We start from the raw sequence: 26,284 nt of genomic DNA on the forward strand, positions 1-26,284 counted from the left end.
ACCTTGGACAATATCTAGCTTTCCTAGGCAGAGGTCCCTGCAACCTTTGGCAGTGTACGTGTCCCTGGGTACTCGAGATTAAGAGAATGGTGATGACTTTTCACAAGCATACTGCCTTCAGGCACTTGTTTAACAAAGCACACCCTGCACAGCCCAAAATCCTTTAAACCTTGAGTCACCACAGCACATGTCTCTTGCAAGAACAAGGCTGGGGGTAGGGTCACAGATTAACAGCATCTCAAATACAGAACAAAATGGAGTCTCTTATGTCTACTTCTTTCTATATAGACACAGTAACAGTCTCATCTTTCTTTTCCCCACATCTGTGATGGTCCAGAAGGCTTCCGAGGCGATTGAGCAGCGTCAGTCTTCAGCTGCTAAACCAAGAAGATCTGGGAAGGAGTCAGTCCGAGAGCCTTGGGCTAGAGTTCCAGGGGCTCTGGGAGTGGCTGCTGGACGAGCTGGACAGTCTGATTTCCAGTGAGGCTTCGCACAGATGGGACACGACTTAGGAGGAATCCCGGGCTGCAGGCATTCCTTGGCCCAGTGGCCAGATTTCTGGCACTTGAAGCAAGATCCTGAGGGAAGCGGTGCTGTGGGAATGCCTGACTGCAGTGGCTTAGGCATTTTGAAGTTCTTGTGTACTGGAGGTGTGGCTGGGTTTTGTTTCACAGCAGAGGCAAGTAATTTTAACTCTTCTCTATTATTGTACACCTTGAAGGCAAGATTAATTAAGTCCTGTTGTGGGGTTTGAGGGCTAGAATCTAATTTTTGGAGCTTTTTCTAATGTCAGGAGTGGGTTGGGTAATAAAACGTATATTGAGAATATGACGGCCTTCCGGCCCTTCCGGGTCTAGGGCAATAAACCGTCCAAGGGTTGTTGCCAAATGGGCCATGAACTGGGTTGAGTTTTTATATTTGATGAAAAAGAGCCTAAACGCTAACTGATTTGGGAAAAGTCAGATAAAGAAAAAGAAGTATTAACCTTGGCTATGGCTCCAGCTCCAGCCACCTTTTTAAGAGGAAATTGTTGGGCAGGTCAGGGAGGGCTAGCTGCAGAACGAAACTGTAAGCCAGACCAGGTGTGAGGAGGGGATGTGATAAAAGGATTATAGGGTGGGGGAGCAGAGGCTGAGGAAGAATTGGGACCTGACTCGGCCAGGCAAGGAACAGCCTGGGGAGGAGAGGTCAGATGGGTCTGTAGAAAAGGAAGGTTCAAAAGACTCAGCGCTTGGGGTGGGACTGAAGGAACATACAGGAGAGAAAGAAGAAAGATTTGGGATGAGTCACATTGGGAGCAGAGACTAGGGAGGGACCAATGTGTAAAAGAATGCCTGGACATCAGGCACCTTAGACCTATTTGCCCATTTTTTGACAAAAATCATCCAGGTCTTGTAAAATGGAGAAATCAGAAGTGTCATTTTCTGGCTATTTAGAACCATTATAGAGCTTGTATTGGGGCCAAGCAGTGTTGCAGAAGAAAATAAGATGCTTAGGTTTTAGGTCAGGTGAGAGTTGAAGAGGTTTTAAGTTTTTAAGAACATAGGCTAAAGGAGAAGATGGGGGAATGGAGGGCAGAAGATTGCCCATAGTGAAGGAGATAAGTTTAAAGAGAAAGGTAGAGACACGGAGAAGGGGGTGGTGAGCAGCCCTGGGCTGCAATGTGGGTGAGCAGCCAAAGCAGGTGTCCCCACAATTGACTTGCCACCAAGGGAATGTGGGTGAATGACCAAGGCAGGCGTCCCCACGGTGATCAGACACCAATGGAGTGTGGGTGAATAATCAGGCAGGCGTCCCCGCAGTGATTAAACACCAAGGGAAGATTGTCTTCCCAAGTCCGTGATCGGCACCAGAGTTTTGGGTCCATGGATAGAATGTGTCTCCTTTGTCTTTACTAGAGAGGAAAAAGAACTGGAATTGGAAGGACAGGGAGATTGAAGGGTAGCAAGAGAGGAAGATTGGAGGGTAGCAAGAAAGGCTGGAGAAGAGAGTGAAAAGACTGCTTACCCGATTTGAAATTGGTGACATGTTCCTTGGACTGGTTGGTCTGAGGACCTGAGGTCGTAGGTGGATCTCCTCACAGAGTGAGGGCACGGATGGGGGACCAGTCTCCCGAAGGAGTCCTTCTGACCCGGGTCTTCGGCACCAAATTTCACATGTGTCCATGTGAAGAGACCACCAAACAGGCTTTGTGTGAGCAACCAGGCTGTTTATTTCACCTGGGTGCAGGTGGACCGAGTACAAAAAGAGAGTCAGTGAAAGGAGATGGGGTGGGGCCATTTTATAGGATTTGGGTAGGTAATGGAAAATTAGTCAAAGGGGGTAGTTCTCTGGCGGGCAGGGGTGGGGGTTACAAGGTGCTCAGTGGGGGAGCTTCTGAGCCAGCAGAAGGAATTTCACAAGGTAATGTCATCAGTTAAGGCAGAAATAGGTCATTTTCACTTCTTTTGTGATTCTTCAGTTACTTCAGATCATCTGGATGTATACATGCAGGCTTGGGCTCAGAGGACTGACAGTTTCCCTTTTCACTTGGTTCTCATCCTCTCTTGTCTTCCGCCATGTCAGACGTGCCTTTCACCTTCCACCATGATTGTGAGGCCTCCCCAGCCATGTGGAACTGTGAATCCATTAAACCTCTTTTTCTTTGTAAATTGCCCAGTTTCAGGTATGTCTTTGTATCAGCAGCGTGAAAGTGGATTAACATACTCCCTCAAATAGGGATGATCATGATCATTACAATAGCTACAATCTTAGTATTTTTAAAGCACAGTACCTAGAATCCACTAATCTATGAACTGATCTTGAGCAAGCCTGTTTCCTACTCAGACCCCAAGCTCAGTATGAACATAACTTTCCATGCCTCTGTGCAATGCTGCGAAAGGCCTGCATACTTGGAGTCCATAGGAGAGTGTGCTCAAAACACCAAAGTCCCAGTGACCCCGCACCACTCGACATCAAAGCAAACGTGGCAGGAGTGTGTCCCCTGGCCACTTGCCTTCTCACTCGAACAGACTGTGGATGTAGCACTTGCTCGTGGTAATTGTGGATCTGACTTTCCAAAAGTACAAGTATGTGGCCACTTTAATCACTGAGCTTCAGTTTCGCTCTGTAAAATAGGGAGAACTAATAATCCCAGCTGCAGGGATTAAATGGTGGATGCAAACAGCCTTGTAAGAAGTTGTTATCTGTGCAGAGGAAAAATCGGGTGTCACTAGCATGGAAGGACCCGGAGGATACAGCCAGCCTTTCCCTGTCTTGTCCATCCCCTGGTCTTTTAAACGGGAGTGGGGCGGGGCCACGGCATCGATCACTCGGCACTCCTCTAGGCACTGCGTCCTGATCAGAGGAGCGGTGAGCGATCGATACTCCTATGCTAGCCTCTGACTTCTCGGGGGAGACAGCCGCGTGGTCGGACCAAAAGCAACGAGTAGTCGCCAGCCCAAAGGCGACTCGACACCGTCCCAGCTGAAGAGAGGTTAGTCTGAGCAACACGAGAACGGAGTCAGCTCCAGTTCCTCAGAAGTGGAGAGGCCGGGTTCAGAGGCATAGACCGCGCAGGCGTCATGTGAGGCAGTACAGCCCGACCTCGCGCGTGCGCCTTGGAAAGCCGAGGCTGGCTCGCGTCGGCGCTTGAGCTCTGAGCCGGCCTGCGCTGCCAGATAGAGGGAAAGGCTCCGCGCGTGCGTAGTGCTCGTCTTCTGGCAGTGGTTTTGCGCATGCGTGAGGGCAGGCCCTTGAGGCGGGCTGCTGTGCGCTTTCGCGGTTCTTGGCGTCTAGTCGGTGTAGCCCTAGTGCGCCTGCGCGGGTTTTATGCCCTGGTGTGTAAGGCCGACTGGAAACGATTCAGCCGTCAGGTCCCAGATAAGAGCCGCGAAAAATGTAGCCCCGGGAAAGGCGCTGAGGAGGAAAGGGGGTCTGAGGCCTCGGGGGGCTTAAGGCTAGTGCGGGGTACGTGGGACCCTCTAGGGCCTGGGTGTGTGGCTGCCCTAAGGAAAGGTGCTTGTAGCTCGGTAAGACTTAACGATGGGCATCGGTGCGTTTTCTAGCAACGGTAAGAATCGCCGTGCTCGGGAGGACACGGGAGCAAGCCCGGGGTCAGGAGGTGCGCGGGCGATGGGGCCACACGGATGACCCAAACACAAAGACTGGGTGCCCCTTAGCCAAAGGGATCCTTGTGCCATGAATAAAGCTTTCTGGAAAATGTTCCAAACTTCTCTGGGAAGTTTTACAAAGCTCTTGTGTTTGCACAAGTTTTGTGGAATACTGCCATAATAACATTGAAGAGATTAGAGAACCGGACTGCCTGTTCCAAGAAAGCCAGATGTAGGCTGACCTGTCCTGGAAGCCCCCTCTGAGAGGCTTTCTCATGACCAGCATGGTGCTCGCAGAGTGCCCACCCTGAGACCCTCTGCAAATCACAGTGAGGCTCTCCGAGAGGCCGTTCCGCCCAGCCACCTTAAAGAATACTCAGGGAGGTGCTTTAGAGGAATTGATGTTTAAAAATAATTTAAGGGTGAGCGCGGTGGCTCATGCCTGTAATCCCAACCCTTTGGGAGGCCGAGACAGGCCGATCACTTCAGGTCAGGAGTTCACGAGACCAGCCTAGCCAACATGGCGCAACCCCGTCTCCACTAAAAATACAAAAATTAGCTGAGTGTGGTGGTGCACACCTGTAATCCCAGCTACTCGGGCGGCCAAGGCAGGAGAATTGCTTGAACCTAGGAAGCAGAGGTTGCAGTGAGCTGAGATTGGGGCACTGCATTCCAGCCTGGGTGAGAGGAGACTCCGTCTCAAAAAAAATAAAAATAATTTGAAAGAATCCTGGGATGACAGGGCAGTGGTTTCCAAGAGGGATATATCCCGTAACCTACCAGGAACCCACTTTGCTAGTGTGCATAGTGAATTCTGTCTGGATGGCGAATTTATAAAGTCCAGGCCTGAGTCTTAAGGCTGTTATATACAGGCTGTGTTTGGCTCCTTTTTGTTTAATACGACCAACAAGAAGTCTTTTATAAGATTCATCTTAGTCTTGTTTATAAATCCAGGAGAAAAACCACTCTGAGAGGTTAGCACATAGCCTATATTCTGACCTTCTTTGCAAGTTCATTTCATACACCAGCAGACAAGACTTTAAGGAGCATTTAGGGGCTGAATCAAGTCCACTCAAAAGCTGTTTTATGCAACCCGCGCTTGATCTTCCCCCTGAAAGCTGTTCCAGGTAATGAGGCCAGTTCACAAAGCCAGGACATAAGACCACTCAAGCTGTTTCTATACCTGATCCCCCAGCTCCCCTGCCAAAAAAAAAAAAAAAAAAAGCCTTCCCTGGTCCGGCATGCTGGCTCACGCCTGTAATCTGAACTTTGGGAGGCTGAGCCGGGCGGATCACCTGAGGTCAGGAGTTCAAGACCAGCCTGGGCGATGTGGTGAAATCCCGTCGCTACTAAAAATAGAAAAATTAGCTGGGTGTGGTGGCGGGCACCTGTAATCCCAGCTACTCAGGAGGCTGAGGCAGGAGAATCGCTTGAACTCGGGAGGCAGAGGTTGCAGTGAGCCGGGATGGCACCATTGCACTCCAGCCTAGGTGACAGAGTGAGACTCTGTCTTTAAAAAACAAAAACAAAAAAACCAGCCTTCTCCAATCAACAAGAGGTCTTTGAAGGCCAATACCTGTTGAGCTCTGGGAGACTGACTTGTAAAGTGAAGATACAAGGCCACTCAGGCTTTTTCATATGGCCCACATTTGGGTTACGGTAGGTGTCAGTTTGCCTGGAATAACACCAGTTTTTTACTGATGCAGACATAAATATTAATAGCATCTTGGTTTGGATGACCCACCTACACCTGGCCACTAGCAGGCTATCTGTACAACTCCCAATAAGCCCTTTTATGTGGAGCTCTTGAAGGCCAGTCTGTGGCACCACTCTCAAAGACTGCTTCACACATCTTTTTTCTTCTTGCAGATAACTGGCAAGTCACACATCTTATTCTTGACTCCCTTCTTTGGAAGCCTGTTTGTTTAGCCTTTTGTGTGTGTGTTCTTTTTTTTTTTTTTTTTTTTGGCAGGGTGGAGGGACAGAGTCTTGCTCTGTCACCCAGACTGGAGTGCAGTGGCTAGATCTCGGCTCACCCCAACCTCTGCCTCCCGGGTTCAAGTAATTCTCCTACCTCAGCCTCCCGAGTAGCTGGGATTACAGGTGTGCACCACCATGCTGGCTAATTTTTGTATTTTTAGTAGAGATGGGGTTTCACCATGTTGGCCAGGCTGGCCTGGAGCTCCTGACCTCAGGTGATCCACCCTCCTCGGCCTCCCAAAGTGCTAGGATGACAGGCGTGAGTCACTGCACCTGGCCTTAATATAAGACTTTGTAAACAGCAATTCACTAAGGAGTTCTGGGAAGCCAATCAATAAAGCCAGGCCATAAGGCTACTCTGGCTGGTCCTTTCCTCTAGAAAATTGCTTGATACAACGAGAAGCCTTTTTTATCGGACCAGTATGTGGGGAATGTCGGAAAGCTGATGAGCCTGGACCTGAGGCCATTCAGAAAGGCAGTGACCTGAGGCCCGCACCTGACCTTCCCAGGAGGCCCATCTCAAGTGGTTGGTGGTGTGAAGGCTGCTTCTCACAGCCCATGAGGCCAGCGACCCGGGAAGATTGCTTTACACAGCTAACAAGAGAGTGTTCCCCAGCCAGACCAAGACTCCTTCTGTAAGGCCTTTTTGCACAGCTAACAGGAGCCAATGTGTCTGCTCCCTGCAGGGGTAGATGGACACAACAAACAACACTTTCCTGTCACTATGAAGAAACCACAGATAGATTTGTAAAACTAAGACAAAATCTGACTTCACTGGGTCCTCAGACAAGCCCCCATCTATAGAAAGGCCAGTTTTTAAAACAAGTTACAAGGGCCGGGCATGGTGGCTCACACCTGTAATCCCAGCACTTTGGGAAGCTGAGGTGGGCGGGTCACTTGTGGTCAGGAGTTCGAGACCAGCCTGGCCAACATGGCGAAACCCGGTCTCTACTAAAAATACAAAAATTAGCCAGGCATGGTGGCAGGTGCCTATGGTCCCAGCTACTCAGAGGCTGAGGCAGGAGAATCACTTGAACCTGGGAGGCGGAGATTGCAGTGAGCTGAGATCACACCACTGCACTCCAGACTGGGTGACAGAGCAAGACTCCATCTTAAAAAACCATTTTGGAAGACTGTTTCCCGTGCTAGGAGGTGGCTGTTTGATATGGCAACTACATAAAAGGCCAAATTATGAGAGGTTTGGGGAAGTCTATGCAACCAGGCAGAAGACTCATACGGCCAGAATGCCACTTCACCATGCTGCCAACATAAGGCCTTGTAGGAGGCTATAGTTTTATTTTATTGTTTGAAACAGGGTCTCACTCTGTCGCCCAGACAGGAGTGCAGAGGCACAAACACGGTTCACTTGTAGCCTTAAACTCCTGAGCTCAAGCAATCTTCCTGCTTCAGTCTCTGGAGTAGCTGGGGCTACAGGTATGTGCCACCACAGCCAGCTAACTAATTTTTAAATTTTTTTTAGAGACAGGGTCTTGAATTCTTGGGCTCAAGCAGTCCTCCTGTTTCAGACTCCCAAGTAGCTGGGATTATAGGTGCCCTGCTGGAGGGTAGTGTATAATATCAATCTTGAGGCCTTTGGGGAGGCCATTCCAAGTGGCTTATACAGAGGCAAACGGAAAAGTCATTTTGAAAACAAACTCATACAGCCATCCTGAACCTCTGTCTCTGGAAGATCATTATATATTGTCAACGTAAGTATCTCTGAAGGCCTTTTGATGAGGCCATTCATTGAAGAACTCTGCATTAAAGAAGAAGAATAGCCAAGAGGAGACTGTTTTGTACAGCCAACTCGCAGTATTAGGAAGCCATCTTTCCCAGGACAAGGCTGTGTCCACTGGCCTTCAACATGAGGCCTCCAAGGCCAAGTTGCAAAGTAGCAGATAGGCTGCCTTAGGAGGCAGTTTATGAAGATCAAATGTGAGGCCACCCTGGGAGGCCAGGTGACAAAGCAGCACATGGGGCCACCGGGCAAACCTGGCTACAAAGCCACACACGTGAGGCCACCTTGTGAACCTGGCTTTGTAAGGCTGATAGGCGCCCTGTGAGGGGCCATTTTATGAGGTCACTCTGAAACACCAGTTTATAAAGCCCGTAGTCTGCATTGCAGGGAACAGGTTTATAGCCCATTTGAAACCCTCTGGGAGGCCGTTTTCTAAGGTCGTCAAGAGACAAGTTTACAAAGCTGGTACGTAGAGCCCCAGTGGAAGCCAGTTTTATGGTAAGGCAATAAATGGTCTCCTGGGAGGCCTTTCCACCAGCCTTTATGAGAAGCCAGGATATGAGGCCCCTGAGGTCTTTTGGATGCTCAAGATGAGACTTCTCCATGTTGTTCTACAAGATTCATAGAAGATACACAGGGGATAAGCCAGGAGGCCACCCAGGGAGGCCAGGGATGGGCTCATGTGGTGTCTTGTGCTGGCCTAGTGGATAAGTCCATGCTGGAAATTGGACTATGAAACTGTCCAAGAAGGCTGTGAATGAGGCCAACACAAGCATTTTAGGAGGTTAGAGATAGAACCCACCCTGGCAGGCTGGGGCTTTCTGAGGCCTACCACACCCTGAGCTTGCTAGAAAGACTGTTCATTGTGAACCAAGGACAGAAATGAACTCATTGTGAGCTCAGCCCTGTGGATACAAAGTCCAAAGAGCTCACACTTGAGGGCAATGAGTGTTCTGGGCAGACACTGCCACTTACTCTGTAGTTTTGGACAAATTGCTAAACCTCTGAAATCTCAGTTTATTCATCTGTAAAACTCCCATCGTAGGACTGCAAGGGACATGTTAATATATGTCAAGCATGCAGCATTGACATGGCACACAGGAGAGGGTGCTGAGATCAGAGGGAATTTAAGCCCTGCTTCTGCACAAATGATTGACCGTCGGCCTCGGGGCAAGTCACTTCATTTTTGATTTTTTTAAACTTGAGACAGGATCTTGCTCTATCACCCAGGCTGGTGTCATGATCTCGGCTTACTGCAACCTTTGCCTCCAGGCTTAAGTGATCCTGCCACCTTCAGCCTCCCGAGTACCTGGGACCACAGGCATGTACCGCCATGCCCAGCTAATTTTTGTATTTTTTGTAGAGACGGGGTCTTGCCATGTTGGCCAGGCTAGTCTTGAACTCCTAAGCTCAAGCGATCCAATTGCCTTGGCCTCCCAAAGCACTGGAATTACAGGCATGAGCCACCATACCAGCGTCCTCGAATACTTTTCAAAATCCGGCACTCCCGAGTGCCTGCCATGAGGTGGGCTCTGCTTTTAGGCTCTGGGGAAACGTAGAGGAGTAAGCTACATTCTTGCCCTGGTGGGGCTGGCAGTGCAGTGTTGGATAGACACACATGTAAGCTGGTGTTTTCATACATCCTGACAAGTGCTGTAAGAGAAGCTCAAGGGCTGCAGGAACACAGCACACTGCTGGAGAATCTTAACAGGCCTCACATAGGAGTATTTAAGATGGGCATTAAAGGTTGAGTAGGAGTTTGCCAGGCAGCAGAGGGGTATGGGAGGCCTTGCAGACAAAGACAATACACGTTCCTTTCTGAACATTTATCCAGTGCTCACTGAGTACCAGGTGTTGAGACAGGCCCTAAAGATACAGCGGGGACCCCAGACAGATGGGGGCCCTCCCCTCCAGAGCTTCTGCCCAGCAGAGAAAACCACTGTTGAAAAATCCTCACAGATGAGATGCAGGAAACTGCGGGAACGCACAGGGAATCAGGTCTGTCCTGGTGTCTGACTCTTGCTTCTCTCCACCTCCCCAGGCACGTGTCTGACTGAGCTGGTGGTGGCCTGATGGCTGGAGACCCCCACTGCCCTGCAGAGCCCCTGGCCAGAGAAGGCACTCTTTGGGAGGCCCTCAGGGCACTCCTGCCGCACACTAAAGAAGACCTGAAGTTGGACCTCGGGGAGAAAGTGGAGAGGAGCATGGTGACATTGTTACAGCGAGCCACTGAGCTCTTCTACCAGGGCAGGAGGGACGAGTGTCTGCAGACCAGCGAGGTGATCCTGGACTACTCCTGGGAGAAGCTCAACACGGGCACGTGGCGGGACGTAGACAAAGACTGGCGCCGGGTCTACGCCATCGGCTGCCTCCTGAAAGCCATGTGTCTGTGCCAGGCACCAGAGGATGCCACCACTGTGGCCACAGCCCTGCGGGTCTGTGACATGGGCCTGCTGATGGGGACGGCCATCCTGGGGGACATCCTCCTTAAAGTCGCCACCATCCTCCAGGCACACCTCCCTGGAAAGAGGCCTGCCCAGAGCTCCACCCTGGAGCAGCCCTGCACAAAGGTATGTGGGGGAGATTGCCCCAAGCACACTGGCCATCCAGCAATGCTGTTCTTCTAGAAATTCCGAGTCATCTCTCCCACAGGGTGAGGACTCGTAGCCTGCAACCCCTCTGATGGAAAATAGCATCTCCATTGATTCTGAATTTCTGTTTGTTTTTCGAAGTAGGCTCCCGTTCTGTCACCCAGGCTGGAGTGCAGTAGTGCAATCGCGGCTCACTGCAGCCTCCACTTCTTGGGCTCAAGCAGTCCTTCTGCCTCAGCCTTGTTAGTAGCTGGAACTATGGCAGCGTGGCACCACACCCAGCTAATTGTTTTAGTTTTCCATTTATTTTTCATTTTTTGCAGAGATGGGGTCTCATTATGTTTCTCAGGTTAATCTGGAACTCCTGGCCTAAAGCGATCCCCCTGCCGTGGCCTCCTGAAGCACTGAGATTACAGGTGTGAGCCACTGTGCTCAGCCCTCATTGATTTTTGAAATGGAACAGCTCCATTCATTTTGTCAAAAAAAAAAGAAAGCTTTTTCCTTTTTTTTTTTTCCGCAAAGGCAGTGCCCTTTCAGCAGAGAGGCAATAGAGAAGCTTCGTGGTTCCTGAGGGGAACAGCTTACAGCGATTGTGTGGGCGAGAGCTGCAGCCAGCGGCGGCCCATTTTTTTCAGCTTCTTCTTGCTGGGCTTGCTGAAGTCTCACCCAGGCGAGGCGATACCTCGGGCTGCTCCTGTCTCTCTGCTCCTGGGTTTGGATGAGATACTACAACTAGCTGATGTCTGTTTTGGGGATCAGTCTCTCCCACTTCTTGGGTCTGTATGCCTGTTCCAAAGAGCACCCCCAGGAACAGAGCATGGTTTACTCTGAAGGCTTCAGGTCCTGGTGCCCACACACAGGCCTCACTTACAACACCCCCAAGCAAGTCACTTAACCTCCTTTGAGCCTCGGTTTCCTTGTCTGTAGAGTGGCCGGTAACGGACCCACAGAAAGAAATGACTAAGACTGTACTAGACACTCAGTAGTGGAATTATGGGATGTTTCTGACGGTTTTCTAAATGCTGTGTTTCCAGAATTTCCTACAATGCATATTATTATTATTATTGTTATTATTTTTGAGACAGAGTCTCACTCTGTCACCCAGGCTGGAGTGCAGTGGCACAATCTCAGCTCACTGCAACCTCCGCCTCCCAGGTTCAAGCGATTCTCCTGCCTCAGTCTCCTAAGTAGCTGGGATTACAGGCGCTCACCACTATACCTGACAATTTTTGTATTTTTAATAGAGACAGGGTTTCACCGTGTTGGCAGGCTTGTCTGGACCTCAGGTGATCCACCCACCTCAGTCTCCTAAAGTGCTGGGATTGCAGGCATGAGCCACAAATTATTTTTATGTAAGAAAAATGCAAGTGATTGACACTAAACACACATGCATGTAACCAAAATAAAAGAAAATCCAATAAAGGGAGAAGAAACATTTTCAACAAATATGTCAGATAATGAATATCTCTATTACGTAAGGAATGGTACAAATCAATAGGGAAAAAATCTTGAGCCCCAGGAGGTAGAAGACCAGGAACCTGAACAGACTGTTCACAAGAAGGAAATAGATCTGTTAAACAAATGTGCAGGAAAATGTTCAGCCTCACCTCTGGTTAAAAAAATAAGAGAGAGAGATGCAAATAGCGAAACAGCATGTCATCTTTGGCTCTTAAGTTAGCAAACAAGGCTTCATATGATACCCGGTGTTGCCAAGGGCACCATGTGGCCAAGGGCATGGTGTGTGGGTTGCTCTTTTATTTTGTTTCTTTTTTTTACAGACAGGATCTTGCCCAGTCACCCAAGCTGGAGTGCAGTGGCACAGTCATAGCCTTCTGCAGGCCAGGTGTGGTGGCTCACGCCTATAATCCCAGCACTTTGGGAGGCCGAGGCTGGCAGGTCACCTGAGGTCAGGAATTCGAGACCAGCCTGGCCAACATGGTGAAACTTCATCTCTACTAAAAATACAAAAATTTGCCAGGCGTTCTGGCACACGCCTGTAATCCCAGCTACTCTGGAGGCTGAGGCAGGAGAATTGCTTGAACCCCTGAGGCAGAGGTTGTAGTGAGCCAAGATCATGCCACTGCACTCCAGCCTGGGCAACAGAGCGAGACTTGGTCTCAAAAAAAAACAAAAAACTGGCCGGGTGTGGTGGCTCACGCCTGTAATCCCAGCACTTTGGGAGGCCGGGGCGGGTGGATCACAAGGTCAGGAGATCAAGACCATCCTGGCTAACACGCTGAAACCCCGTCTCTACTAAAAATACAAAAAAAAAAATTAGCCGGGCATGGTGGCGGGCGCCTGCAGTCCCAGCTACTCGGGAGGCTGAGGCAGGAGAATGGTGTGAACCCAGGAGGCGGAGCTTGCGATGAGCCGAGATCACGCCACTGCACTCCAGCCTGGGCGACAGAGCAAGACTCCGTTTCAAAAAAAAAAACCGAAAAAAAAAAAAAACAAAAGAAACAAACAAACAAAAAACAAAAAACATAGCTCACTGCAGCCTTGACTTCCTAGGCTTAGGTGATTTCTCCCACCTCAGCTTCCTGAGTGGCTGGGACTACAGGCGTGCACCACCATGCCCGGCTTTTTAAATTTTTTCTAGAGATGGAAGTTTCTCTATGTTGCCTGGTTTCAAACTCCCAGGCTCAAGCAGTCCTCCCACCTTGGTCTCCCAAAGTGCTGAGATTACAGGTATGAGCCACTGTGGCTGGCCATTTCCAGCAGGTTCACACCTGTGGACACTGAGGCTCTCAAGCAGCAAGTAACTTACTCAGGTCACCCAGTTGGGAGATGGTTAAGTAAACGATGGTACAGCCACTCCTAAGAAACTGCAAGGACTGGGTGGCCACGTGGAAACTGCTTTTGATAAATGATTGGAGGGGAGAGGCAGGGCTGCTGCTTCATCGTTGCTGTTACCCCCAGTGGGTCAGAGATATTGTATGTGTGTGTGTGTGTGTGTGTGTTTAAGATGGGAAAAAACCATGCAGGAATGAGAAGACCTTAAGATGATGAAGTTGGAGATAGTAAGTTTTCCTTTATTGCAGAATTTCTGTGAAAGCAGTTTATAATGAAACAAACATTTTTAATGAAATGGTTAAGAAGAAAACCACCTTGATCTCATGAGGAGCAAATAGTAATAGTAGCACTAATAATAGCAAATGTTGTCTATTGTTGTCACTGGTACTCTTGACAGCTAAACTCTCCTACCCCTGACACAGGTTCCTGGTGGAAAGCCTCAAATGTCGACTTCCTGAGGTGCTTGCTAATTTGTTCTGTTTTGATTTTAAACAGAAGGCAAAGACGGACCATGGTTCAATTCCAGATGTGAACTTAGAAAGAACAGTCCCCCGGCTGCACCGTCCATCCCTCCAGCATTTCAGGGAGCAGTTTTTGGTTCCAGGGAGGCCCGTGATCCTGAAAGGCGTGGCTGACCACTGGCCGTGCATGCAGAAGTGGAGGTGGGTGGTCACCGAGGGAGGTGAGGTCCCTCTTCCCGTGTTAGCGTTCCCCAGGGCTCCCTGAATTCCTCCCCTGACCATCCCCAGCGGAATGCAGCCTTGCAGATGCTTCACTAGCAGCCCTTGACTGATTGCCTAGGGGTTAAAAGAGAATGAAAGTAAGGTGCTCTGAATTTATGCCGCAGGTTATGAGATTCTTACCTTCTACCTTCCTCGCCCTAAGTGGTTTTTTAATGAGTCCCTAAGTGGCAGTCCTAGGATGTGTCTGTTCTGCAATTTTTGCAGGATCCTAGCAATTTCAGACCATCTCAGGGCCCTGAGGCTAAGCACAGAAATAACCCAAGAGACAGCCCCTCTCTCTGAGGGATTCTGTGGTCTCTTGTGTTTGTTTCTAGTCCTCTCTCAGATTCATGATGGAGAGATCAGATCAGGCAGCTGGAGCGTGCTGTCATGGGAGGCTCTGCATGAGTTTGGAAATAAGGAGGCATCTCTCCAGGAAGTAGATGGAGTCGGCCTGTTTTGTGGTTTAGCGGAGTGAATGGTACCTGCTGAGACATGTAGAGGACTTCTCATTGCAGGAGCTCTCCTCACAGCAAGCCTTCAGTGAAACATTTTACTATGTACCTGGCACTAGGACAGGTGTTGTCATCACCCCCATTCTGTAAATGGGGATCAAGGACTCAGAGAGGTTCAGTAACCTCCACAGATCCCCTGGCCTGTACCTGATGAGGCCTGGAATCAGTCCCAGGCTAGAGGGCAGAGCCCAGGGGACTTCACTGCAGCACCCGCCGCGCTGCCCACTATTTGTTCAAAAGTTTCTCAGCTTAGTGACAAAATGAGCAAAGAAAGAAATGAGGAGGCCGTTGGCAAGCAGGGAACCAAAGCAGCCCAGCCAACCAGACTTACTGGCCCTATCTGCAAAGCTCTGCAGCACTGTGTAGGAGCTGTACAGCCTTGAGCAGGGAGTCCCGCCTCTCCGTGATCGTTTCCTCATCAGTGAAGCTGGGGATGACAGTCCTCGTCTCTGCACATGAGATCTTCCAAGGATGAAAGGGGACCACATGCAAAGCACACTTAGTACTATGCCCAAAAACTATTAGCAGTGATGATGCCAATGTGTGTGTCTTTCTGCTAGTTTGGAGTATATCCAAGGGATTGCTGGCTGCCGAACCGTCCCGGTGGAAGTTGGTTCGAGGTACACAGACGAGGAGTGGTCCCAGACACTCATGACGGTCAACGAGTTCATCAGCAAATACATCGTGAATGAGGTACATCATGGGGACTGCTTTCCCCTAATACTTGGAAGGGAGAGAGCGTAGAACATTTAGGCAAATAACCCTCCGTGTGTTGCAGTGGGAGGTTTTGGAGGAGCCAGTCCATAAGTCTGTGGTCAGAGGGATGACCACAGCGAGGAAGGCAGGCTGTTCGGCCAGCAGACATGAGGGACTCATGTCAGGTCCTTTTTAATGGGCAGGGAAGTATAATTCAGTGGGTTCCAAAAGTTGGACAGCTAAGTCAAGAGTATGTGTATTTAAAATTTTAATAGCGGCCAGGCATGGTGGCTCACACCTGTAATCCCAGCACTTTGGGAGGCTGAGGCAGGTGGATCGCTTGAGCGCAGGAGTTCAAGACCAGCCTGGGAAACATAGTGAAACCCTGTCTCTATAAAAAATATAAAAATCAGCTGGGCGTAGTGGTGCATGCCTGTAATCCCAGCTACTCAAGAGGCTGAGGTGGGGCAAATTGCTTGAGCCTGGGAGGCAGAGGTTACAGGGAGCCAAGATCAGGTCACTGCATTCCAGCTTGGACAACAGAACCAGGCCCTGTCAAAATTAGGACAGGACAGGATAGGACAGCTTATTTTTCCCAAAAGTTAATCACTTATACTTTCACCAGCAATTAACACAAGTGTCTGTTTTCTTACATCTTTGCCTGCGCTGTTTGTTGCCATTTTATGAAAATGCTTGGCAATCAGATGGGAGATCAGTGCTTTACCAACTGGGTACCCCAGTGCTGGAGAGGTTCTTTGAAGCTGCCCCAGGGCCTCTAAGGGTTGGAGAGGACCACTCAGGATGGAGTGGAAAGGTGGCGGGGCTGGGGCTGGGGCTGGGGCCAGCTGGACAGCAGCAGCAAGAGGGCATCTGTCACGACTAACTGGGCTTTCTGTGTCGCCTCTGGTTTTCCCCGGTGGATTAGCCGAGGGACGTCGGCTACCTTGCTCAGCACCAGCTCTTTGACCAGGTAAGTCTGAGGCCACACTCCTCTGTCCCTCACCTTCTCACCTTCCCCTCTCCTCCCCTCCTGGGCTCAGTGCAGCTGGAGTAGTGGGTGTGAGTAGGAGGGAGGCAGCAGGTGAGGCTGGGAAGTTGACAAGATGTGGGTGACAAGGAGCCATTTTCCTAAAGTAACAGGAAACACTAGGGGTTGCCAGTGCTCCGAGGATTGCAGGGGCTGCTGTTCAGAGATGAAGGGAGCAGCTGTTGGACCGGGTGGCTGGCTGGGCTGTTGCTGTGGTACAAGGAGAGGTGATGCTGGCAGGTGGAGCAGTTCAAGATAGGTGTGAACCGCCGGACCCTGGACGTGGGTGGATGTGTGGGGGTGGGAGGGAAGATCAGGGAAGACGCCCAGATTCAGGTCCCCAAAACACTAAATAGATGGAGCTGGGGTGCCCAGGAGGGACCTGGCTGTTGTGGTGTCTGCCCGGAGTGCCCAGGGAGGCAGCACTTGGCAGGATTCAAGAATAGGGCCAGGCGCATGGGGTCAGGGCCACAGCCAGGGGTGGGCTGGGGTCGCACCTCTGCAGCCTTTGCAGTGGGGCCCTGGGATGCTGCTCAGCTGCTGTATCTACTGCTGAGGCCAGGGCTGCCTGACCCTGTCTTGATGGGGCACCCAAGGACAGTAGGCCAGGAGCCTTCATGCCGACATTAAAGGAGGCTGGCAGTTTCTCTTCCCCAAGCCTCCCTATTAGGACTCGTGCATGCTGCCTCCTGTCCATGTCACTTGCTAAGTGAGGGAAAGGGGGATTCTAATTGATCAGGTCCCTACTGTGTGATCTCGAGACTCGCCTTTCCCCCGACCCCAGTCATCCTGGGGGCATGGCCTCAGTGTGGGCCGGGGACCCTGGAAGCCACAGTTAACCTTGGCTCCCTGTCCTGGAGCAGCTGTTTCATACTTTGTAGAACAGGAGGAGGTATATTTAGGAGTAGAAGGTCAAGTTCACAGTGGCTTTCAAGATGAACCAGGACTTGAAAGACATTTCGGGTAATGGAGGGCTGCCTGGGTGTTTACCTTGGGTCCCAGAGCTGAGTGTCCATCATGCTGTGAGAGGACCCTGGAGAAGTCCCAGCAGCCCATGCCCAGGTGTTGTCATGCCATGTGGCAAGGACAGTGTTCTAGAACCTTCTCTACGTAAGGGATTCTCAGGGGCTCCTACCAAATTCTTGTCCCAGAACCTCTTACTGACTTCTCCCAGAGACCCCGTGTTCTAGAAGATTTTGGCCAACAGTTTAAGCCTGCCTCAATTATCAGTCACATCTTAGGAGCGCTGATTCCCTTGGGGTCTGTGCATCCTTGGCCAGTGATTCTGACGACATAATCTGGTCAGCCAATCACCTTTCAGAAATCCTGATGATGTCATCAGGGACCAATCATACTTTCTGCTCAGATTCCACAGGGCCAATTCTGGTCAGAAGCAGCAGTGTCGGGTGTTACCTTTGGGAGGAACCCCCAGCAGCCCTGGGAGGGGCCTCAGCTTGCGAACTTGTACTTCAGTCCTAAGCAGCAGGCGCGGCTGCGTTTCTGCACAGCTGATTTGAGACAGGCTCTTAAAGGTCCGAATAGCAGTGTCTGGGACCAAGCTCCCTGCGGGGAGAACATTCCAGCTTTTCCCGGTACACACTGGTTTCTGAGCCAGCAGCCTGAAGTTACCGTCACTGCTCCCGAAGGAATGGTAGTGTCCACCTGCAGGTGCCTTCAGGCTGGGGAGCAGTGACTCTAAAAAGACCTGTGTCCCCCTGGCAACCCTGTTTTCATGCCTCTCAAGCTTGAAAAATGTCGCCGGGTCCAACCAGGGTCCTGTGAAGAACCCTGGGGTTCTCGGTGGCCTGGGGGGTGTGGGCTGGTGGCCTGCACTGGTGGGTTCAACCCCAGAGGTAACTGAGGTGCCTGCTAAGGGTCTGGACAGGAAGTGGACTTAAAGTGGTGTGTTTTCACTCTGAGACCCTAGCTTTGTCTAAAGGAGGCCAGGGCCGTGTGCAGTGGCTCACACCTGTAGTCCCAGCACTTTGGGAGGCCAAGCAGGACCGGCCTGGACAACGTAGCAAGACCCCATCTCTACAAAAATAAAATTAGCCGGGCACGGTGGCATGCTCCTGTGGTCCCAGCAACTCGGTAGGCTGAGGCAGGAGGATCACTTAAACCCTGCAGGTTGAGGCTACAGTGAGCCGTGATGGCACCACTGCACTCCAGACTGGGTGACACAACAAGACTGTCTTTGAAAAAAAAAAATTACAATAAATAAAGGAGGCCAGGCCACCGCAGCCCTGCCCCGCCATGAACATCCGAGATCGCCTGACGTGTGGCATATAACTCTGTTGGAGGCCATGGGGAGCCACCCCACCCTTACTGCATCATATAAAGCTCAGAGCACAGACCCAGGCCCACACCTGTCTTTCTGATCAGGCAGTTTCAATGCCCAGTCTGTTGCTGCCAGGTATGGCAACAGATCCTCTGTGCCTACCCTGGCTTTTAAAACTAGGAAGGCGAGGGCCAGGTACGGTGGCTCACACCTGTAATCCCAGCACTTTGGGAGGCCGAGGCGGGTGGATCACTTAAGTCTAGGAGTTTGAGACCAGCCTATGCAACATGGCAAAACCCTGTCTCTACAAAAGTAAAAATAAAAACAAATTAGCCAGGCATGGTGCATGCTTGTAGTCCCAGCTACTAGGGAGACTGAGGTGGGAGGATCACTTGAGCCCAGGAGGCAGAGGCTGCAGTGAGCTGAGATCACACCACTGCACTCCAGCCTGAGAAACAGCCAGACCCTGTCTCAAACACACATACACACACATAATGGATATAGGTGTGTGTCTCTGACTCTTCTTTGGCCTCCGGGCTGCAGTGTCCCCGGCCAGATCCCCACCTCTCATGTCTGCTCTGCCACCCACAGATCCCGGAGTTGAAGCAGGACATCAGCATCCCCGACTACTGCAGCCTGGGCGATGGGGAGGAGGAGGAGATCACCATCAATGCCTGGTTTGGTCCCCAGGGAACCATCTCCCCCCTACATCAGGATCCCCAGCAGAACTTCCTAGTCCAGGTTGGAGCTACAACTGGAATAGTGGCCTCCTATCTCCTCCTGGCCCAGGCACCTGGCTGGCCACGTTCTCTGCCTTTAAACACCGGGCTCTTAAAAAGAAACAAGAAGCACTGAAGGGGATGAGGACAAAACTAGAAAACAAACCCACAAACGGCGCCAGGCCCGGGAAGGCCTCTGCAGTCGGCTGCTTCCAGAAGCGGCTGTCCTGTGTGGGCCCCTCCCAAGATCCCTCACAGGGGAGCCCTCGGGAGAGGGAGCCAGTGCTGGCGTGGGTGCCTGGTGCCTCTGCCCCTCCCCCGCCTGCCACCCATCCGATCCAGACCAGCTTCTTCCAAATAGGAGGCGGCAGGCCGGGGGAGGAGTTTTCTCAGTCACTGGGAGGTTTTTTCCTAAGACCCAGGCAGAGGAGCAGATGGTTTTGCTACAAGGGGAGGTACCTCTGTCTACTGCTGTAAGACCACCTTAGTTTTCACAGGCAAAGAGAAGTTTAGTAAAGGAGAACATTCTCCTACCCCAGCAGACCAGTCCAGAGAGGCAGCTCAGGAGTGGGCTAAGAGCCGGGCTTCGGGAGCCAGCCTGCCTGGCGCGGACAGCAGCCCTGCCACACCTCAGCTATGTGAGCTTGGGCAGCTCATTTAATCTCTCTGTGCCTCAGTTTCCTCACCTGCAAAATGGGAGTGAAGATAAACCTCCTCAGAGAGGATTAAATCAGGTAACACACGTGAAGCACTTAAGTGGTGCCTGGCACAGACAAGTGCCTAATAATGGTGGGCTCCAAAATGTATTTGGAAGAAAAACATACCTTTAGGCCAAGTTTGGTGGTTCACACCTATAATCCCAGCACTTTGGGAGGCTGAGTCAGGAGGATCACTTGAGGCCAGGAGTTCAAGACCAGCCTGGGTAACGTAGTAAAACCCAATCTCTACCAAAAATAAAAATACAAAAATCAGCTGGGTGTGGTGGGGCACACCTGTAGTCCCAACTACTGGGGAGGCTGGGGCAGGAGGATCTCTGGAGGGAGGAGGTCGAGACTCCAATGAGCCATGATCGCACCACTGCACTCCAGCCTGCATGACTGAGACCCAGTCTCTAAAAAATAAAACAGGAAGAAAAACATACATGTGGAACTGTAAGCATGTGTGGAGGGGAAGGGCGGGCTGGGCCCAGGGAGCAGCATGTGGAAGGGGACAGAGGCCAGGGTGGGCGTGGGGCAGCAGCAGAGTGAGGCCACCAGCTGACTGTGAGGGTCTCTTCCCAGGTGATGGGGAGGAAGTACATCCGGCTGTATTCCCCGCAGGAGTCGGGGGCTCTGTACCCTCATGACACGCACCTTCTCCATAACACGAGCCAGGTGGGCACTGGGGGTCCGGGGTGACATTGCAGGTTCTCCCCACTGCCCCAGAGATGATGACGTCCTTTGCTTTCTTCAGGTCGACGTGGAGAATCCTGACCTCGAGAAGTTCCCCGAGTTTGCCAAGGCCCCATTCCTGTCCTGCATCCTGTCTCCTGGAGAGATCCTGTTCATACCCGTGCAATACTGGCATTACGTGCGGGCTCTGGATTTGAGCTTCTCGGTCAGCTTCTGGTGGTCATAGCCGGGCTAGGAGCTGAAAGGGCCTGACATGCAGACAGCATTCATCTGTTCACTGATTTCCTGCTCTGTGCCCCACCTGGTGCTGGGTCCTGGAATCTATAGACAAGCAGGACTGAAGCTGTGTCCTGAAGAGCCTTCACTGCCCAGTGGCAGCCCTGGGCGGCTGAGCTTCAGCACTGGACGAGCACAGAGCGGGGGCTGCCCAGGAAGGAGCACACTCTAGGCTGGGGGTGCATGACAGAGGAAGGTGAGGAGAGCCCAGAAGGACCATGCAGGCAGATAGCCTGCTTGGGGACTCTGGCATCAGAAAGCCTAACGTGTTTGGGAAACAGGTGGGTCACACGGGCAGGGGTGAAACGTGGGCTCTGAGGTTGGCTACTCGACTCAGACCCGGCCGCGCTGCGTACCTGCTGCGCGACTTGGCCAGGATCCCCCGCTTCGTTGTGTCCACGTGGAAAAGAGGGCAAGGCCAGTCCTCACTGCAGAGGGCCGAGGAGGCAGTGCCGAGCCCCTGCTGCTGCATGAACCTTAACCACTGCCACTGATCCCAATTACTCTGATCCTTCTGCCCTTCCTTCCCGTAACTGGGCCTGCTGGACACCACAGCCTGAATACTGGAGAAAGCTGGGCGTTGCCCAGGTCACAGGAGAGAGTCCATAGAGGCCTGCTCAGGAGCGCAGACCCCTGCTGGGCAGTGGGAGCTTTCTGTCATCCTCGTGGCTAAAGGATAACCCACCTGCCTGCAGTGAAGTGCGAAGGTCTTGCTGGATGACTTTTCACCCACACTCATCCAGGAGCAGGCTCCCAAGTGAAGAAACCACTGAACCATCACCAGCCCCTGGAAGCCTCCCTCTAGCCACCTTCTAGTCACCATCCCCCAGAAGTAATGACTCTCAAACCGGTGGAAGGTTTGAGGCCAGGGGGACACCCAGGCTCCGTGCTTTCTGTAATTGTGTCTTGTTTGTGTGCACGCAGGTTTGTTTTATGTTTTGACCATTAAGACTTTCCCCAGCCCTCTGTTTTTTGTTTTTTAAACTAAATAGAGGTGGGATCTTGCTATGTTGCCCAGGCTGGTCTTGAACTCCTGGGCTTAAGCGATCCTCTCACCTTGGCCTACCAAAGTGCTGGGGTTACAGGTATGAGCCACCATGCCAGCCTTGGCTTCTTTCTTCTCCCCTTCCAAGACAGGCCTGGGAAAAAGAGCCCCGAGGGTTCAGCTGCCATCCTGCCAGCACCTTGACTCACTGGCTCCGCTGCTTGTCTTTTAGCTAAAAATCAAGCCGCCTCTGGTTGGCCAGGGGGTAGCTACCCTGGGGTAACTAGAAGGGGGATGGGAAGGTGGCCACGGGCAGCTGGAACTCTAGTTCCTGATGCCCTCTGTACCCAGGCCAAGGAATTTGACCTTTATTTGGTAGGTCCTGGGGTTCTCGGCCTTTGAGCAGACACCAGCAGAATCTGCAATCTCGAAAGCTGGCTGTTGGCAGGGAGAGGCCATGGTACTTACTCATCCTGGGAGTGGGCTGCTGAGGGGCCGTGGGTGTGCCAGGGAGTGACACAAGAGCTATCTGGAAGTGGAGTCCACTTGGCTCCATGGGCAGCTGCTTGCAAGGACATTGTTTATTCCCTGCCATTGTTAATAGTGAATTACCTAATCTTTCATGGGAAGAATTTACACCAGATGTCAACACCCCTGAAAGTAGGGAGGCATAAAACAGGGACGCCCCATGACTAGGTTCGCCATTAGTGAGGAGCGGTGGCTGCCCGGCCACAGAAGGCTGTGACTCCCGGCCCGCATGTGTCACTCACACCTCTTCCCCAGCGGAAGGACAGGCGGGTTGTGGCCCCAGCTCCCAGTGGCCCAGCCGCTCCATGCGCTCCAGCTGGCAGGCCCCATGGCCCATCTGTAGCGTAGCGTGACAGAAAGCTGGGCACGGGAGGCCACGTTCATTAACGTATGGTATCCTGGCCAGGAGGCTTCCCGCAAATGTCCCTTGTCAGATGAGGAACGGGAAAACGGGAAATGGCCCTGCCCTGGGGCCGAGGTTCCGGCGTTCCTAGGAGTCCCAGTCTGAGGGTGACCTCAGCCCTCCGGGGACGGTGGACTCTCAAGCCAGCTTGGAACCCAAGCGCCCAACAGTGGGTCACAGACCAAGGAGAGGCACGTGCACGAGCCCCTTCCTGAGATGTGGCCACAGCAGTCAGGACACTGATACTGCCATCACAGACACAGGACACAGCTAGCAGGCCTGTCACTGACCACATGAGGCCCCTGCCCTCATGGTGTTTTAACACAATGGCGTCAGGCTGGGGCGCGGGGGGCAATAAGGACATGGGAATAAAACAAGACAGTGTCACGCCATGATTAGTGCCATGAAAGCAACAGAGCAGGGTGACGGTGGAAAATGGCAGCCAGGGATGGACTGGTGGGGCCAGAGGTTTTAGATAGTTGACATTTGAAGAGCAAGAGCTTGACTAGGAATCCAGAACTGGCCAGGAGACTTGAGGCCCAGCTCGTGACAGCAGGTACAGCAGCCGTGAGACAAGGCAAGCCCCAGTCTGGGGACAGGGGAGGTAGGAGTCAGGGCGGCTGGGGCAGAGAGGGGTGGGAAGGGGGGTATCAAGGCCACGGGGCCTGGGGGACCAGCAGGGGAAGGCAATGGGGGGCTCAGCCTGGGAGGGACAGGTCTGCAGCTGCTCTGCAGACAAGGGCCTACAAGGGGACCCTGGGAAGCAGGCCAGTCCGTAATTCCTGAGTGACAAGGTCAGGGGCACCGACAGGGGAGCATGGCAGTGAAAGAGAAGGCTGTTGGGGTAATAAAGGCTTTGAATGCCAGGCCAGTGTATGGAACTCCTCACGAGGGTTTTGGTTGAGTGCCAGCGTGTGTTGTGAGATGTTCACATCGGTGTCATCATGGAGGTGCTGGAGGCAGGAGAGACAAGCAGTAGGAGGGCCAGTGTCCCCAATGGTGAAGTGCCCAGAGGCTTCCTGAGTCCCCAGCCAGGACTGCCTCGAGTACAGAGAATGAACAACCAGAACCATGGGACAACTGGGTCAGTCACGAGCTGCCCTGGCCCCTCCTGCAGGCGGTATTCGCTGGTTGGCTTTTTGCCTCCTGGCGTCCATCTTCCCTTCTTCCAGAACAGCACACTGCGCTCTGGAGAATGACCTCTGCCCCAGGGATGCGGTCCTGGCAGGTCTGTACAGCTCCTCCCTGGACTGGCATCTTGAGGGCACGTCGGGAGGAGCATAGACAGGTTGGAGCTGACCCCCTGTGGCAGCAGCACCCACGGTCACAGAATTGTCTTGACATCCACGAGCCTTATTCTAAGGTCTGCCGTTCTAGACTGGTCTTGCCTGTCATTTCTGCAAGCCACCTCATATGTTTCCAAAAAACTCCTCTTCTGGTGAGGCCAGCTGGGGCTGGCACTGGCTGAACACACTGGGCTTACCAATGGGCGTGTCTCTGCCCACTGACGAAGGGCTGGACTGGGTCCCCAGCTGCCTCACTGATGGGAAGGTGGGCTTGAGGGCTCAGGAGCCCAGACTTGGTTCTGGGAGGGTTAGCCTCCCACCAGCAGGGGTCATTGGTTCACTGAGCCTTGGATACCTGCTCTACCCTGGTTTTATGGAGGTGAATAAAGGGGGATGTGCCTGCCTGTAGCGGGGGAGGCCAGCCACCAATTCAGAGTCCAAGTTCACTCCCCGCTGCCTCTGAGGCTACTGAAGATGCAATCACACCTTCAATTTGCTTAGGGAAAGGCCCCTGCTCCCTCAGCCACGTGGCCTGAGAGGGAGGGCCCCACCCCTGTCTTCGGGGTGGGTGTGATTTTCCAATGCCAGTCAGATCATCCTGTCCCCACCTCGCAGGTGTCCACGTGGGAGCTATGGGCCGTGAGGATGCTTGCAAGGGTGTGGGAGCCACCAAGTGAGAGCCACCCTCTTCCTCCTGATCCCGGGCATGATGTGTGAGGCCCAGAAGCATGGCAGCTATTTTGCTATCATGAAGAAAGCTGGATGTCTGGGAAACCGCCTCGTAGGCCCCAAGCATGCAGCCAGCCCAGTGAAAGCGCAGTAGACACAGAAATATGGCTGTGTGGTAACCTCACTGGAGCCCCTAGACCTAAGGCCTTTCAAGTCCCCTGTGGCCAAGTCCTTCCTTGTTTCGGCCAGTCTGAGTTGGCTTTTCTGTCATGACTGAAGCATCCTGACTGATGCCAGGGTTCAAGAGAGGCATGAAGATGGGGACTTAACAAGTGTGAGGATGGAGGAAGTGCAGGGAGCGAGGGGCTGACCAGTGCCAAAGGGCGAGCGGGTGCTAGCCAGGAAACAAAGCCGGACACCAGAGGGGAAGGTGCGCAGGCCCAGGGCGCTGTGCAGAGGCTCCCGAGCTGACGAAGGAAGCCCCGCACCCTGCGCAGTGGGTGGGGGGAGGCAGTGGCGGATGAGCAGGGGCCTCACCAGGGGCCACAGCCCTGCTGCAGCAGTTAGGGCGTCCAGGGGTCTTCCACAGGGAGCATGGAGGCAGGGTGTGGGCCAGGGCTGGCGCTCAGCCTGAGGCAGCAGTGGCAGGGCCAGAGGGCTATTGGCAGCTGGGCTGGACAGGATCTGGTGACAGTGGGATGCAGGAGGCTCAGGGAGAGGAAGCATTGAGGCTGACTCCCGGTCCCGGCTGGGGCTGCTGGATGGCGGGGCTGCTGGATGGCGGGGCTGCCGGGCACCCACAGGGAGCAGAGGGTCCAGGGAGGGAGAGCACGTGTCCTGCCCAAACGCCCAGCCTCAGCCCATTCAGGCCAGTGGCACCTTGGGCCAGGGGAGAGTCCAGACTGGGGAGTTGGGGAGGCCAAGGTTCACATATCCAGGTTTGGGCCAGCCCAATCCTGCTGGGACAGCTGGTCACAGCTGGGACTGGAGGCAAGGCTGCCCTGGGCAAGGACAGTGAGCTGTCCTGAGCCGTTGCTGGGGGCTCTGCTGGTTTCACCTGCTGGAGCCCAAACCCAGGGGTTCTGAGTGATGACTGAACTCCAGGAAAGAAGGCAAGGCCACGACACAGAGCCTCACACACAGGCTCGAGAACACAGACAGGGGCTGCAGCAACTTCCCAGGACAGTTTATTCCAAAGCTGTGGACAGTCCACGTTAAGAAGAAAGAGGTGACTCGCATGGAACCCGAAACACGGACGCCTCTCTTCCAGGAAGGGCTGCAGCGATCAGGCCGCCCAAGGCAGCCAGTCCCTCAGCAGAGCACGACGGCTAATGCTGCCTGGACCGCAGGGACTTTTTGTTCGATTTCGAGATACCAGACTCCCTCTCCTTCTCAGGGTCAAAGACTTCTGTAGACAGAGAAGGCAGGAAAGACAGTGAATGGAGGGGCTGGCAGCACAGGAGCACCAGCTCGAGCCAGCAGCTACGTCTCCTTTGCCAAGGACTCTGTCCTAGGTCTACACCATTCTTCACTGCCAACCCTCCCCAGCCCGTGAGGCAGAGTTAGCCCCAATTCAGACAGGAACAAACTGAGGGA

The 26,284-nt window shown here is 52.7% G+C and overlaps 2 protein-coding genes across 7 annotated transcripts in view; one reads left to right on the top strand and one right to left on the bottom strand.

Moving 5' to 3' along the window:
• The first annotated feature begins 3,311 nt into the window (after positions 1-3,311).
• KDM8 (lysine demethylase 8) lies at positions 3,312-23,599 on the top strand. 3 transcript variants are annotated; one of them, XM_033217887.1, is made up of 8 exons: positions 3,312-3,475; positions 9,851-10,379; positions 13,689-13,855; positions 14,991-15,123; positions 16,052-16,096; positions 19,023-19,172; positions 20,431-20,523; positions 20,603-23,599. In XM_033217887.1, the coding sequence occupies exons 2-8, from the start codon at positions 9,882-9,884 to the stop codon at positions 20,765-20,767; spliced, it is 1,251 nt and encodes a 416-aa protein (XP_033073778.1). In that variant the 5' UTR covers positions 3,312-3,475; positions 9,851-9,881; the 3' UTR covers positions 20,768-23,599. The 3 variants fall into 3 exon arrangements, with proteins under 3 accessions (XP_033073778.1, XP_033073780.1, XP_033073779.1); XM_033217889.1 differs by lacking the exon at positions 20,431-20,523; XM_033217888.1 differs by lacking the exon at positions 16,052-16,096.
• A 2,254-nt stretch (positions 23,600-25,853) lies between these two features.
• The window catches only part of NSMCE1 (NSE1 homolog, SMC5-SMC6 complex component), a 42,441-nt gene continuing 42,010 nt past the window's right edge, over positions 25,854-26,284 (bottom strand). For 3 of the 4 annotated variants that reach the window (XM_033217892.1, XM_033217890.1, XM_033217893.1), the window contains one exon: positions 25,854-26,096. In XM_033217892.1, the coding sequence (XP_033073783.1) occupies positions 26,017-26,096 (80 nt within the window). In that variant the 3' untranslated portion in view covers positions 25,854-26,016. The remainder of the gene's footprint in view (positions 26,097-26,284) is intronic. The other variant, XM_033217891.1, reaches the window with a different exon arrangement.

This window comes from Trachypithecus francoisi, unplaced genomic scaffold, assembly GCF_009764315.1.
Source record: "Trachypithecus francoisi isolate TF-2019V2 unplaced genomic scaffold, Tfra_2.0 Lachesis_group10, whole genome shotgun sequence".
Classification (NCBI taxonomy): Eukaryota; Metazoa; Chordata; class Mammalia; order Primates; family Cercopithecidae; genus Trachypithecus; species Trachypithecus francoisi.